Below are 16,374 nucleotides of genomic sequence, written 5' to 3'. Positions count from 1 at the left end.
TAGGAGGGTAAAAATGATGAATCCGTTATTACTAGCGGCAATGGCACAATTATAGTAGGCCAACAGCGTCAATAACAGCTCTATTTCTTAAACAATGTTGTGAATGTTTATGAATAGAATACAACATGTCCCTAGACAAAATGGAGAGAATTAATCTACAAAAAAAATAATGAATGCATTAATGTCAAAAAGAACAATTACAGAAAAACAGATAATTACATTTCTTTTCAACCCCCTAGGCAGCTGGGGTTGTAAAAGCCATATAAAGAAATTCTTGTTGCAGTAATATTGTTCTAAAGCCAGTGCTTTGATGTACAGTATTTGTACCTTTTTAGACGAAAACATCTGCATCTCATGGACTATTAAATTCATTGTTTCGTTGCCATTTTTTTGTGTTGATACCTTATTAATAAAACATATCGATTTGAGGCAATATTACAATCACACCAACTAATGCTGCAGTCTCTCTCTATTTTCTTAATATTAGGCAGTTAAGGCATGTTTAAGAAGACAGCACATTTAAAGACGGAGTAATTCTTGCACTTGTAAGGAAAGGAAATAGACAACAAAGTGAGCCACTTTTAATCCAGGTACATTCAAAAATGAATTGGCACAAAAGACAGACAAATGATCTAAACAAATAAATAATTGAGGGGGCTGGTTTCAAATGGGGGTGATTAACCCAGGCAGCCAGAAAACCATTGCTCTGTGGGTTTTAATTTTATCGTTATTGTTACTTTACTTGTTAATACTTTTTTCTATGTCGGGATCTCTCTTAGTCATTCTCCATCCTCTCACTGAAGCCACTGCCTGATTGTTAGGGTAAATTGGATTGCTGAAATTCCAATTCCCTGAAAAACTCAACCACAAATATTTGAGGCTTGTTAAAAAAAAAAACCCTACCCCCACCCCACATAGACCCCCCTCCCTCCTCCCCGCCCCCAGCCTAACTGCTACCCCAGGCAATTGCCCCTAACTTTCCACTTACCCCTCAGTGCAGATTCAGGGATCGGAGTTCACAGCAGCCATCTTCCGGGTCTTCAGTAATCTGAGAATGAGACCGGAGGAGCGGCGCATGCGCAGTTGGAGCAATTTTCTGATTTGTGACTACTGCGCATGAAATGGAGGGAAAGACACGAAGACCTGGATGATGGCTGTTGGAAATCCAATCCCTAAATCTGCACCGAGGGGTAAGTAAAAAGTTAGGGACATTTGCCTGGGGTAGCAGCTAGGCTGGGGGTGAGGAGGGAGGGGGTCTATGTGGAGTAGGGGGTAGGGTTTTTTTAATAAGGGATTTGTTTCTCCATTAATATCCATTTTATCTGGCTATGTCCTCAGGGATATCATAACACAACTCACTCCTTGTTGGCTGCTTGTAAATGCATGATGACACTACCGAAACACTTCAAGGGGTCATATGAAAAGTTATAGCCAACCACAAGCAATGGGGGTTTACACTAGTCTCAAATAGAGTAAGTTAAATGGCAAATAACTGAAATACTTTATAGTAATATTTGGGATTTGTAATAGAATTAAAACGTGTACCATTTGCCCAAAAAATATACTTATATATTACGAATATTATATCAGCCTGAAATGCCAGAAGACACCCCTTCCTTTATTAGCACATATTTTAGAGTCTCTTCTTGAAAAGAGAAAAATAGTTTAGCACATTATGGATACTATATTAGCATGTACTGGCAGAGATATTCATCTTTGATGAAAATAAACAAGCTTTTGGGATCCTCATAATTTAAAATGTCTTTGTTCAGACTATGAACTTAACTTTAAGTTCTCTGTTGTCACATGTGGACGTGTGACTGTTGTCTTGGAACATGTGAGCACATTTTGGACCCTTTGGTCCACTAAAACATAAATTAGGGGACTGAGGCAACAGTTGGAATCAGATATAATTTCCAGCAGAGGCAAATAAGTACCAATTTTAATAAACAGTAGGAAATCCATGCTGAAAATGGCTTTGATCAAAATAATCAGACCTATGACATTTGGAATCCAGGTAAGGAAATAAAGCAGGACCACTGTAATTACAATTTTGTACAATCGAGGAGGTTTAACTGTTTGGGATTTACTTATTATTATGGCAATAGTGAGGTTGGAAAACACAATAATGCACAGAGGAATAAAGCAGCCAAATAGAATTAATGGGATAATAACAGACTTTGCTAAAAAGATAAGGTAAATCCACCATTCATTCATCTCTGCACTATAACAGCAACTGCTGTCTTTGCATTGCTCACGGCTATGTGGCAGCCACTCATATTCATAATTGAGGTTATAAGATTCTGATGCTGTGCTGTATCCCCCAGAAGCCATATCATATACTTCTTTACTAGTATTTTGTAGACTGCTCCTGAAATCATACCATCTGCACTCATTCTTTCCATCATCATCAGAAGAGATACTGCTATATAATATTAAAGGAAAACTAAAGATCACTGTTACTGACCAAATGACTGAACAGATCCAGAAGCAAATGCGTCGAGAGAAGACCCTTAGATGCCATATTGGTTTAGCCACAGACAGGACACGTTCAATGTTCAGCGCTGTAATGATGAAAACGCTGGAGTATTTGTTGCATGTGTAGAGAAAATTGTACGTTTTACATAGAACCAATCCAAAGATCCAATTCCCTGTAAATTCACTAATAGCATCAAGTGGCATGCACAGGAGAAATACAAAATTGGCAAAGGCCAAGTTCAGAAACCAGATTTTGCATTTATGGGTCTTCACAATAAATCCAATAACACAGATGACTATAACATTGCCAGTCAAACCAATGACACAGATTAGAATAGACATCACAAACAATACATATTCAGCAATTGGTGATTGGTCACTGATGCCTTCTGTGTCTTGAAAGTTGTTTTTTTGATTGTTATATCGGTCCCAGAAGTAGTAACAAAGATTTTCAGAGAGCAGTGCTTCGTCCATTGGGAGAATCTGAAAATTAAGACTTTATAATTTTCAAATAATCTTGAATTAATAGCTTTGGTCATTGTACATTAGGACAATCCTAAAACATTTGTAAAGCTTTAAAAGAGGAGTTACGGTGGCTAAAAGGTCCTTTGCTACAGTGGCTGTTATCACCGTTTAGATGAGTTACCCATTAATAAAACAGAAGAAACTGAGGAGGAAACTGAGGAGGGAAGGAAATTTTTAAATTAACATTGATAAGCAATTTTATAGACTATTTTGTGAAGAAATGTAGAATAGAGACTTTGGAGTACTATAAGGTTGTTGGAATTAACAGTATTAAATTTAGCTCCCCACTTTATCATTCTCTGCATCATTATGGGGCACCAGAAAAAATACAACCAACTACACTAGCACTTTGGAAAAACAAGTGTAAACCTGATTTCACATACAGCTGTCCTGTTGACACACACATTCACTCACCTACTGGCAGTCTAACACAAATGTGTGCACTCTGTTATGCACATCACCAATCTCATGCAAGTACATATGTTTTCTCCAATGACACACCTCCCTTTTTTTTACAGATATACATTAAACTCTCTCAAAAAGGCACAAACTCATATAACTATATTTTCCTTTTAAAAAGATCATGGTGTCCAGACATGGCCTCGTTTCTTTATAATGATATTTTTTTCTTGTTTTAAAGAGATGAAGAGATGGTTTTTAAATAGATGAGAATGCGATCAACTACTTTTGTGCAATTAAGCCATTCTTTAAAACTTGTATTTGCCCAAAACCAAATTCTGCAAGTGGAACTGTGACCCAACCCAAAGTCCTTCACAGAGGGAGTTGAGTCACTTAAATGCTTCTATTGAGATGATGTGACTAATGAAACATATACCCACAAGATGATGAAAATTGGGCTTTTTGCTGGCTTAGGTTATAGTGTTTGTCCAACTAAACTCTTATGCAGCATATACAAATATATTTTTTAACAATAGTATGCTGCAGTTTATTCAAGTCCAAGGAAGACGATGTTTCCATAACTACGATTAATATTATTAATGGATAGGGAAGGATCTCAAACTTATTCTGGCTCAACACAATAAGAGGAACCAACATTGTGTCAACTAAATGCAACTTAGCTCTTCTACCTTGTAAATTGACTGTTTTGTTTGCTCAAGCTCTTGCAAAATGGCCAGTTACCAACAAGATTGTTTATTTGTTTCAATAAAGTTCCTCTATTTTCTTGTGCAATAGAAACGAAAAAAATGAGCACTAACTAATCCAAATAATCACTAACCCAAATAATGGGAAAAACTATTAACTAATGAAAGAAAATTAATGAAAACAGTTGCTGTTGAAACAAGTATCTGGCCATGCTAATTCCTTCCCTGCCGTTTCTGAATCTGGAAACAATGTAGCAAATGTCACACATTTGTAGTGATGGGCGAATTTAGCTACGCTGAAAAATTTGCAAATTTCCTGTGAAAAAATCTCAAAACGGCGAAAAATTTGTGAAACGCGAATTTTGACAATTTTGAAGCTGGCGACAATTTTGCAAATTTTTCGCCGGCGGCGAAACGCGGAGATTCGCCGCATATTCTCGCTTGGCGAATAAATTCACCCATCACTACACATTTGTAATGAATACATACAGGTATGGTACTATTATCTAGAATGCTCAGGAGCTGGAATTTTCTGGATAAGGGATCTTTCCATATTTTTCAAAAAAAGTCTACTAAAAAATAATATAAACAGAAACCCAATAGGCTTGTTTTGTCTCCAATAAAGATTAAGTATACCTTAGTTTTGATCAAGTAAGGTACTGTTTTATGGTTACAGTGAAAAAGGAAATAATTTTTTAAAAATGTGATTTATTTGGATAAAATGGAGTCTGTGGGAGATGATCTTCCTGTAATTCAGATCTTTCTGGATAATGGGTTTCAAGATAACAGATCACCTTCCCTTTATTGGAAGGCTGCTTTGAAATACAGTGAATTTTCATTATTGTGTTTATTATTTGGCTGGGGTTCTCCTATAATAATAAAAAGATTGTTGTGGAAAAAGCAAAAATATGATGTATCTAGACATTGAACCAAGTCACTAATAAAAGGAGCTCAATACCCCAGTAATATAAATATAAATCACAAAGAAAAGTTCTAAATTGCATGTTAGAGAACTAGGCTGGCTCTTTGGCCTCTGGGTTTAAACACTGTGTTCACAGTAAGGAGGACAATAAAAATGTGCTATGACTTGTGTGGGTTTTAAAAACAAGGATGAGTAATGGCAGGTTGAGAGGACATAGGGTAAAAAAATAACATAGGATTAATTATTAACATTAATAAAGTATACTTTTTAAAGCATTAATATCTTATAAAAACAGCAAGTGTAGAATTGTAAGAATCAATGTCAATTAATATATTAAAAAATCTTATAAATATATTTTATTATAGTCACTCAAATGCCAACTCATTTACTGTAACTATATTTTAATTTTGTCATTCAAATGACAACTCATATACTGTAACTCAGTGCTGTCCAACATCTGTGGTACCGAGGGCCGACATTTTTCTGGCCTATGTGGTGGAGGGCTGATAATGGAAGTCAGTGTTGACCACTCCCCCTTTTAAACCACACCCACTGTAAACCACACCAATGTTACCACAAGAACTTTTAAGATCATATCCACATTAACGGTGGTAACACAAAGAAAAAAAAAATCATTGCTGCTCACTACAGGGATATCCCTCATCACTCATATGTGAAAAATTGAAGTCATGATAAAACATACCCTTAAATCCATATGCCTCATCCTCCCCTGTGGATAATACAACAACCCCCTAATACATGATTAAACACCTTAGGGGCCCTTAATAACAATTTCCAGATGCTAACAAACCCCTACCAGGCTTACATTCCACAGGTAGCATAGGGCAAGCAGAAAATGGCACACACAAGCAGCACTGGGCAAGCAGAGAATGACACACACAAGCAGCACTGGAAAATCAGAGAATGGCACACTCAAGCAGCACTGGGCAAGCAGAGAATGACACACACAAGCAGCACTGGAAAATCAGAGAATGGCACACTCAAGCAGCACTGGGCAAGCAGAGAATGGCACACATAAGCAGCACTGGAAAATCAGAGAATGGCACACTCAAGCAGCACTGGGCAAGCGGAGAATGGCACACACAAGCAGCACTGAGTAAGCAGATTATGGTACACCCAGGAAGCACTGGGAAAGCAAAGTATGGCACACTTAAGCAGCACTGGGCAAGCAGAGTATGGCACACACAGGTAGCATAGGGAAGGCAGAATAGAGCAGAAGCAGGAGGGTCTCAGGTGTGAACAGTACCGGTCTTTAGGATATAAACAATAGAGGTGTCACAAGTGTGAACAATGCAGGAGGATCACAGGTGTGAACAAAACAGGGGATTAGTCTGAATTTGAGGTTTAAACAATGCAGGGGCCAGTTAATCTTTGTAGTGATACCTTTAAAATCTTCCATATGGTAAGCATACACAGCAGGCAGACTTTCATGCGGTGGCCACACAAACCAAGAAAATGGTTTATATTATTTTTCCTCTATTGAAATGATATTCTTAATAATAAAAATATGGGGGGGGGTGATTAATTAGATCAAGATTCAGTTTATTTAATTAACTTAATTAAAATGAAATCTATTTAATTAACACTTTTGTGACTGTCAGAAAAATGTTTAAGGTCTCAAAGCAGATACATGTTGCCAGTTAGACTTAGGGGTTTATTTAGTAAAGTCCGATATTTTCTGGTCAGAGTTTTAAAGGGGAAAAACACAATTTTTTCATAGAAAAAAACCCTAGATTTTTTGTCTTTATTAAACCCCAAAAATGCTAAAAGTCTGAATAAAAAAGTAGAAGTCAATGGCAGATGTCTCATTTAAAATTGGAAGATATCATGATCTGTGCTGGGTTTTGTGCGAAAATCCGAATAATTTGTAGTTTTAGGGTGATAATCCAAAAAAATCGGAGTATTTTGGGCGACAAATCCCAAAAAAACATATGATTGTCTTTTCCAGCACCAGATTTTTTAGAGTTAATTTATTGATTAAAACGGTAAAAATGTGGATCGGAGTATGGTCGAGATGCCTTTAAGAAAATAACAAGAAATTTACAGATATTCGTAAATAACCCCCTAAATGTTTCCGACTGCTTTGAGCAAATGCATTCATTTCTAAGGTGTAAGATTATTAGATAAAATAAGTGATAAAGTACCCATAGGTATTGCTTGTAGCAGTGTAAAGATAGTTGGCAAATTAACGCCTTATATTTTTCAGTGGACATAGTTAAGGGGATCCATAATAAAGAGTCTTACATTTGTCTACATCTAGTAATCCAATTTAAGACCATTTATTAAATAAGCCAACTGCTATTAGATGGCCGATGAATGTTTCTGGCTACATTTCAGCTTTGTTTACATTAATGTGGTTGAAAAAATCTACCCAATAATATCTATAATTATTATTATTATTATTATAGCTAACTGCTTTCAAGCTGATTTTAGCCTAAAGACTAATTCATCACCAAGGGAAATGTTGGTCTCTGTAGATAACGGCACACTCCCACGCATGTTTAGACAGTTATTGCTCTGTTTAAAATGGCACAATTTAATAAGTTATTTTTGAATGGGTTGTTATACTACAGAACACATTGCACTGCATACAATATACGTTATAAACCATCCCACTCTACTTACATTTTTAGAATCTATAATACTTACCTATGTGGTTTTTCTCTGCTTACTGCAACTCACTGTTCTCCGTAACTAAAACCAGAACACAAGTATAGTTCATCGCTTTGTGTTGCAAGGGCAATGGGACTGAATTTCATTGGCATACAGGTATGGGACCTGTTATCCAGAATGCTTAGTACCTGGGATTGTCAAGATATTAGATCTTTACGTAATTTGGATCTCCATACCATGTCTACTAGTAAATCATTGAAACATTAAATATATCCAATAGACTGGATTTGCCTCCAATAAGGATTCATTATATTTTAGTTTGGATTCAGTACAAAGTGCTGTTTTATTATTACAGAGTAAAAAGGAAATCATTTTAAAATACTTGGATTATTTGGATGAAATGGAGTCTATGGGAGATGGTCTTTCTGTAATTCGGAGTTTTTCTGGATAACCGGTTTCTGGAGAATGGATCCCATTCCTGTATCGATTTGGAGAGTATTTTATGAGAGTATCCATGATCAGAACACGATGGAAATGCAATAGTCATTCTTATTCAGATGAAAGAGGGTGAGATGGAATAGAATTAGGTAATGGAGCAGTCCACTACATGGTGGTAGCAACACCTACATTTCATACTGCCTTTACTGTAGCTCAAAAATGTAAATACTGATGATCACTTCTTAAAAACTTACTAGAAATAACAGTAAAAGTTTAAATGCAATATTATATATAACATATATTCAACATATACTATTAGAGTAATTGACAAATTAATCAAAGAATTCCTCATTCTACTGGTTGTTACTTTTCTCAGACTTCATGGGAAAAGCTGATGTAGTTTTGTCTAGACCAATTCTAACCCCTTGGGTACCTGAGAATGCACTGCACAACCATCTGTGGATGTACTGTAATCCTTCTGTATTTTTAACAAAGATATTCTATTATTCTGAACAACCAGTTTGCTTGTCCAGCAGTATCCCTTTATTATCCAGCACACACTATTTGCCTACCTTGCAGTCCAAAGAACGTGTCTTTTTCACTGTCACAGCCACACAGAGTGTGTGCTCACAGGGAGAGGCGAGGGTGAAAAATGGGTATTATAAGATTGGCACGGAGCTGCTTAGCAAACTGATTGCATATAAATCTGTAGGAAGAAAGAGGAACCAAACTGGAGAATTGTGACCTACTCTGTAAAATAAAGGGCAGAAAATAAGGTTCAAGAACCAAAAACAAGACAATTCCAGGATAAGTGTCACTTATACTTTATAATAAAAGGCAGTAAAGTATGTGTAAGCCATGATCACTTATGGTAAAATTAGTGTTGTGTCTTCACTACCTAACAGGTATAAGCTAGGATCTAACAACCCAATGCTAAAATAACGGTACCTTGAGGTGCCATCTAACTATACATGAATCATAGCTTTGGAGGGATTATTTAGGACAGCCATGTCCGACTTCTGTGGTACAGAGGGCTGGATTTTTTCAAGCCTACATGGCTGAAATCAAAATAATTGGAGGTAAAGAGACCAATTCAAACTTGCAAATTGTGTTTTCTGGCATGAATAGATGATATTTGTGTTTAACAACAATGAACAACATAGGTAAGAGCAGCATTTTCTGATGTGTTTTGTATTCATGTCAGCAACAATAGTGCCTAGACATAATTGCATTAAATAAATGGCACTGGGTCTGAGCTACTTGCTTAAGTTGGCAAAATGATAGCATATCTGCCCTTAACTGCTTTGGATATATAATATGCCTGAATAACAGTATGTCCTTCAAAATGCTAGCCCTGGAAAACTGAAGGCCCATGGACAGTGCTGATCTGTTTTTGACCCCCCCCAACCCCTTGTAATCATTTTACCCAACCCATTATACTTTTTTGCTAACCCTTAATGGCTGTGCACCATCCTTTGGCCTAGAGCTTTTGAAGATCTACCCAGTGTCTCACATTTACTCATGTTTCTGGACAATATGACTCTGATATTGTACAGTATGGCTTATAAAATATTTATAGTTGGTATGTTCTTCTCACATTTCTCTCTACATATGCATGAGATTTCTTTCAGAATTCCTATTGCTAGTGGGAGGGCATCAGAGCTTTCAAAAGTGTGATTTTTGTGTATATTTTGCTTAAAACCCTACATTGTCCTGAATGACTACCTACAGCCACCCATTCCTTCACAATAATTGTATAAATGAGCAATTATATACAAATGTATGTGGCATGGAGCAAACTGGAATAACACTTGAAAATGGTTCTGTTTTGATATTGAAAATGTTTTTAAAATCAAATATTGTCAGGCAAACCTTTGTCTCTGCACATATATGCAATTAGATTGTTTATGTACTTAACGTCGGTCCTTTAAAATGCTTCTAAAGTGAAGATATTTTAGAAAGAGGACCTATTTGCCTTATTGCTACACATTATATTGATATGATGTATTTAGGCAGGTGCAGCTTCATCATTCAGTTTGCAGAGGTGGCCTGGTCCTCCTTGGTGGTGCATGCTTTCTGGTACAGTTATAGGACCTGTTATTCAGAATGCTCAGAACCTGAGGTTTTCATGATAATGGATCCTTCCATAATTTGGATCTCCATACCTTCAGTCTATTAGAAAACCTTCAGTTATAGGACCTGTTATTCAGAATGCTCAGGACCTGGGGTTCTCATGATAATGGATCTTTCCATAATTTGGATCTCCATACCTTCAGTCTATTAGAAAACCTTCAGTTATAGGACCTGTTATTCAGAATGCTCAGGACCTGGGGTTTTCATGATAATGGATCTTTCCATAATTTGGATCTCCATACCTTCAGTCTATTAGAAAACCTTCAGTTATAGGACCTGTTATTCAGAATGCTCAGGACCTGGGGTTTTCATGATAATGGATCTTTCCATAATTTGGATCTCCATACCTTCAGTCTATTAGAAAACCTTCAGTTATAGGACCTGTTATTCAGAATGCTCAGAACCTGGGGTTTTCATGATAATGGATCTTTCCATAATTTGGATCTTCATACCTTGAGTCTATTAGAAAATCCTGTAAACATTAAATAAACTCAATAGGCTGGGTTTATTAAATATATTTAGTTTGGATTAAGTGCAAGGTACTACAGAGAAAAATGAAATCATTTTTAAAAATGTGGATGTTTTGATTATAATAGAGTCTATTGGAGACAGCCTTCCCCAACTTGGATCCTTCTGGATAACAGGTTCCCAGATAATGGATCACATCAGGGGCGTAACTACCGGGGGAGCAGGGGGTGCAAATGGGCCAGGGCCCGCACCCCCGCAGGGCCCCCCCGGAAGATCGTGCGCGCTGCAGCCGGGTGGAGTCGGTATAATCGCGAACACGAGGGTGGGGGCGGGCCCGTCTGCACGGCTCGCACCAGGGCCCGCCCCCACCAAGTTACGTTACTGGATCACATACCTGTACAGTGTTCCCGCTTTGCCTCCCCTGAATAGATCTTGGAATGGTTTACACAATGCAATTATGGAGGAATAAACTGAAGAACTGAGCACTCTTGGCATCTGAGTAAAGAAGGAACTAGTAAAGACTAATGGCTAGAGGCAAAATTAATATTGTATCCAAGATGTAATTGCATTACCATACCAGACAAAGAAGATAATTGTTTAGTGTGAGAACGTTAACTCTGTTAGAAGAATGTTTAACTCACCCTCACCTGCAAACCTGGGAAAACGAACACATGATCAAAACTCAATCAGAGAGAGAAAATTAAATAAACTATTTGAGATGAAAACCATTTTGGAATTTGGAAAACAAAAGGAAAACTTTTTGACACAAGCCTATTTAGTTAGGGGCCTATTTATTAAACCTCAGATGTATCTGGTCAATATTTTAAAGGAGAAAATCTTGAATTTTTAGAGGACAAAATTTTTCCTAGATTTATTATGCTCTGAAGCTACTAAAAATCCAAATCCGAAAATACTTCATCTTAACCTGTCAAAATCATGTAGAACATGACAGATGGTCCCTTTTACAATTTTACAAAATGTTTTTCTTGATTTTCAGGATTCTTGATAGTTTCAAGTGTTTGCGCTGGCTTTTGTTCGATAATCCAAAATATTTCAGAAAATTTTAAAAAGTTGGCGCATGATTTTGTTTTGTCTTTTTCTCGCAGCTATTTTTTCACATTTTTATTGGTAAATTAAGGGGATTCGGGTTTGGGAGTTTAGTCTAATTTTTTTTTTTTTTTAATACAGTGAGAAAAAGTCAAGTTTTAGTTAATCCCCCCAGGGAGGCACATTTATCAAGGGTCGAATTTCGAATTTTTGCGAGTTTTTTTTAAAACTCAAAGTCCGTGAAGTGAATCAACCCAAAAACTCAAATCAAATTCGATTTGAATTTCAAAAACTCGATTCGAGTTTTTTTCTCCAAAAAAAACTTGAATGTCAGGAAGGCTGCAAACAACTCCAAATTGATCCCTGGACATCTCCCATTGATTTAAAAAGCAATTCAGCAAGTTTAAGGTGGCGAATAGTCAAATTTGAGTTTTTAAAGGGCCAGTGTATGATAAATCTTGAAAATAGAGTTAACATTTTTTTTAAAAACTCGAATTTGAATAGTCTAATTTGACCGTTTTGACCATAAAAGACTGTGAAACTCAAATTTCGAATTTTCAATTCAACCCTTGGCCCTCTGCCTTATCATCAGAATCCACCACTTCAACGATGGAGAGAAGTTGCATGACTTTGTGAGCCTAAGGCAAATTGAGTAATAGTTCAGGGAGTTTGTATGCATCTTTTCAACATAATGCCAACTGTAAAAAGGAGAGTGTTTTCCTTTAATCTTATGCAAGATGGGTTTCTGGCACTATCCTCTGCTTTACCACTTTTAAAGGAAATCTCCACCTCTATCAGAAATCTCCACCTAAATATACTAGTAAACCCTTATGGAGCATAAAGTGGACCCTAAATGTCATGTTTATGGTGGGTTCAAGCAGGCTCAGTCCAATTCTGCATTAGCAACTTTGGTAATTAATCTCATTAAAAGAGAAGAATAGGCTAAAATTAAGTAAGTATATATAATTACACCAGTAAACCATCAAAGTGATGCTGCTCTGAGTCCGCTGTCAAAAGAAACACCATAATTCTTTCCTTCTATTGTGTACACATGGGCTTCTGTATCAGACTTCCTGCCTTCAGCTTAAACCTCATTGCCCTGGGCGTGAGCATGCTCAGTTTGCTCCTCTTCCCCCCCTTCTCTGCTGTAATCTGAGCCCAGAGCTATAAGTGAGCAGGGAGAGACTCAGGCAGGAAGTGATGTCACACCAAGCTAATACTGCAGCTGCTATCCTAAACAAACAGAGAGCTTCTAGAGCTTTTTACTCAAGTATGGTAAAACATTCTACAGAATAAATATAGCATTCTAGCTTGCACTATTGCAGCTAATCTATTGGCAATAAAATGCCTCCGTAGCTTTCGTTCTCCTTTGTGTAATTTTCAAAAGGAAATCTTAATTAAAAATAAAGAATTAAAGAATTTACTCTTAAAGAATTAAAATTACATTTCAAAGTACTCAGTATGCTGACCCTTGTTTTTATGTTTAATAGGTCTGGGAATGATAATTGGGTATGCTGTATGTGTTAATATATTGTTACTGTGGACAAATATACCTCCCAATAAAGCACCGGTTCCTCCACGATTAGGAACATTATAAGCAAAAACTGTCTGATTTTGGCAAGTGACAATAATCTCCCCAGTATGTTGAAACAAAAACCCCTATAGGGTTATAAACGTGGTAGGAATCTTAAAGATATCCTGATGCCAACAGACCCCCTGGAGTGCTATAATGTTACACCATAGCAACGATGGTTGCTACAAATGTGCAGGCTGCGCCACGTGCAGAAACACGTTAACTGGAAAAAACTTCCGTCACCCACACACAAGGAAATTGATTGAAATAAAACACAGGAAAATGTGTATTACAACACATGTGATTTATATCATAACATGTCCCTGTGGATTAACATATGTGAGCAAAACCCAGAATTCCATACGTGAACACATGGGTAATCACAGATCAAAACAAACTGACATTCCCGTTTACAAACATTACTTAGAAAAAGGCCATCGTCCACCCACCTTCCGTTTTATGGGGATAGACACAATCCCTAACTCTTGCCATGGGGGTGACCATTGCCGAAATCTTTTGGATTCAAAATTAGACACAAATTGGGGGTCATTTATCAAAACTGGGCAAATTTGCCCACGGGCAGTAACCCATGGCAACCAATCAAATTGCTGCATTCATTGTTCTACTTGCAGTTGGCTTCAAAAAGCTAATCACTGATTGGTCGCTATAGGCAACTGCCCATGGGCAAATTTGCCCAGTGTTAATAAATGAGCCCCCACGTGATCTCCAAGGGGCCTAAATGAATATTGTTCACATCTGTCTTTTTTAGATGAAGCTTAATAATTATTTTTAACATATAAGAATATTTATGTACATCTTTACTCATTTGTTTTTGGTTATTTTTTTTGTGTTTCACCTTTAGGTGGCAGTATTTACTTCTAACTTCAACAAGGAATACAGGATTAAGTGGCTTGATGTTGGACACCGGATGGTAGCACCTGTCTAGGGGGAGCGTACCTGTGAGGTTATAAATTTGTTATTTTGGCTTATGTTTTGTTATCTTGATAAAGACCCCAGTGAGGGTCGAAACGTCGATTCCAATAAAGTTTTTTTTTACTGCAGAAGACCCTTAACTCTGTTGCATACAGGTGCAGGCAGGATTAGGATCAATGTATAGATAATAGATGTTTGTGGGGAACTTGTTCATGTCACGTGTTATAATATACTGTATGCACAATATGTACTTTATTGGATATTGGATGATGGTTTAGGGATGGAGAGTAATATATAAATTATTTGCACAGTAATATACATTGGTAGAATTGATGTGGATAAATAAGTACAGCCATAGTTTTGCACAAATAAATTGAAGAGTAGATAGCACATTATCCTTGAGATACCCTGTAGATTTGGATTGGAAAAGATTGTTATTTGTTTAAATTTATTGCTGTATAGGGTTTATCATATTGTGCTTCTTGCAGTAAATGCTCACATAAGATTATATCTCTGTGTAAGGCTGTGAGTAGGGAGGGAAAAATATGGTAACTTTGCTTGTTGTGTATGTTGTATATGCAGCAGAGATGACAATAAACCTTCTTGACTTAACTTGATAGTGATCTTATAAGTAAGGTGTCAGGCAGGGGATGTGCCAACCCTCCTAAAAATATTAATAGCAGGCTAATGATTTACGTACGGTTGGCCATACATGAGCCAACATTAACTGCCAACTTGGTATTGGCCTTGATGACCAGCACGTGCCTGGGGGTTTGCCACAGTATCTATCGGGAAAGTCTGAAAATCCTGTTGGGTGAGGACTGCATCAGGCTGTAGATAGAATCCTCTCCTAATGGGTCTGCCTAGCTCCTACAATTGTAGTTTTGGCCTCTTAGAAGTACAGTTATGAGACCTGTTATCCAGAATGCTCGGGACCTGGTATTATCCGGATAATTTTCCATAATTTTGATTGTCATGCCTTAAGTGTACTAGAAAATCATGTGAACATTAAATAAACCCAATAGGTTCTGCTTCCAGTGAGGATTAATCTTAGTTTGGATCAAGTTCAAGGTACTGTTCTATTATTATAGAGAGAAAGGATTATTTGGATAAAAAAGAATCTATGGGAGGCGACCTTTCCGTAATTCGGAGCTTTCTGGATAACGGATTTCCGGATAACAGATCCCATACCAGTACCAAAAATCTGCCAGCTCTGTCTGAAAAATCCAAACTTGCAGCTAATGTTGGCCTGTGTTGGTGAACTTTACATTAAGCCTTTATCAAACCTCATATACATATGACTTGTTAATACGTTTTTCAGACATTTATCAGTATAACTGTGCATGTCGCTTGTTTCCCAAATGAAACTTAAATGCATATTTTAGATTCCCTGCAGCAATATATGAGACACTGGAATAATGAGATATTTAAAGGCCATACATAATGCTGAAAACATGCTTTAATACATATTATTACATTCCCATGTATGTATACACTGGGCACATTGAACAAGTATCCAGTGTAAAAAAATACCGTATTATTAAACAAGTAATGTATACAGTGCAATATGACAAAGAGCCAGGATTTATTTGTTATACTTCTCTGTACAGCTCTTCATTAGCCTTGATGTTAATGCCAATGGTATAGTGTGAACAGCAAATAGCAGAGTTAATGGCAAAGCACAACTACCACCAACAGCCACCAGCCTAGATTATTAAAAAGATTGTATACTCTGTTTAAATGTATTCTGTGCAAAACAAAAAAAAATTGCTTATTTTGTATTTCTGTGTGAGGAGTACCACATACCTCCCAACATTTGAAAAATGCAAAGAGGGACAAAAACATCAACCGCTCGTAGTGTGGCAACATCTTTCTGACCACACCCATTTCATGACCACACCCCCTATAAATTGTGTCCATTTTACAAAATTTGGCAGGTTTTGTTTGAACACATTTCATTTAGAGCAATTTTTTTATGTGTTAGAACAAGTGTTCCCCAAGAGACCTGCTTAGCTTAAATAGTTACAATTTCTTTGCTCTCCAATTGTTCCGAAGTGCAGCTGCTCAGTGTTCTGGACTCTCTGCCAAAAGCCTCTGGTTTTAACAAAGTTTCAGAAATG

General features: G+C 36.9%; 1 protein-coding gene across 1 annotated transcript; it reads right to left on the bottom strand.

The window, feature by feature from the left end:
* Positions 1-1,773: 1,773 nt before the first annotated feature.
* On the bottom strand, positions 1,774-3,236 carry LOC121398779 (chemokine-like receptor 1). The gene has a single exon (XM_041578081.1). It carries the CDS (start codon positions 2,950-2,952, stop codon positions 1,774-1,776), a length of 1,179 nt encoding a protein of 392 aa, XP_041434015.1. The 5' UTR covers positions 2,953-3,236.
* Between the last annotated feature and the right edge of the window lie 13,138 nt (positions 3,237-16,374).

The sequence above is a fragment of the Xenopus laevis genome, chromosome 9_10S, assembly GCF_017654675.1.
Source record: "Xenopus laevis strain J_2021 chromosome 9_10S, Xenopus_laevis_v10.1, whole genome shotgun sequence".
In the NCBI taxonomy this organism is placed as follows: Eukaryota; Metazoa; Chordata; class Amphibia; order Anura; family Pipidae; genus Xenopus; species Xenopus laevis.
This window is presented reverse-complemented; position numbering and strand designations above follow the sequence as displayed.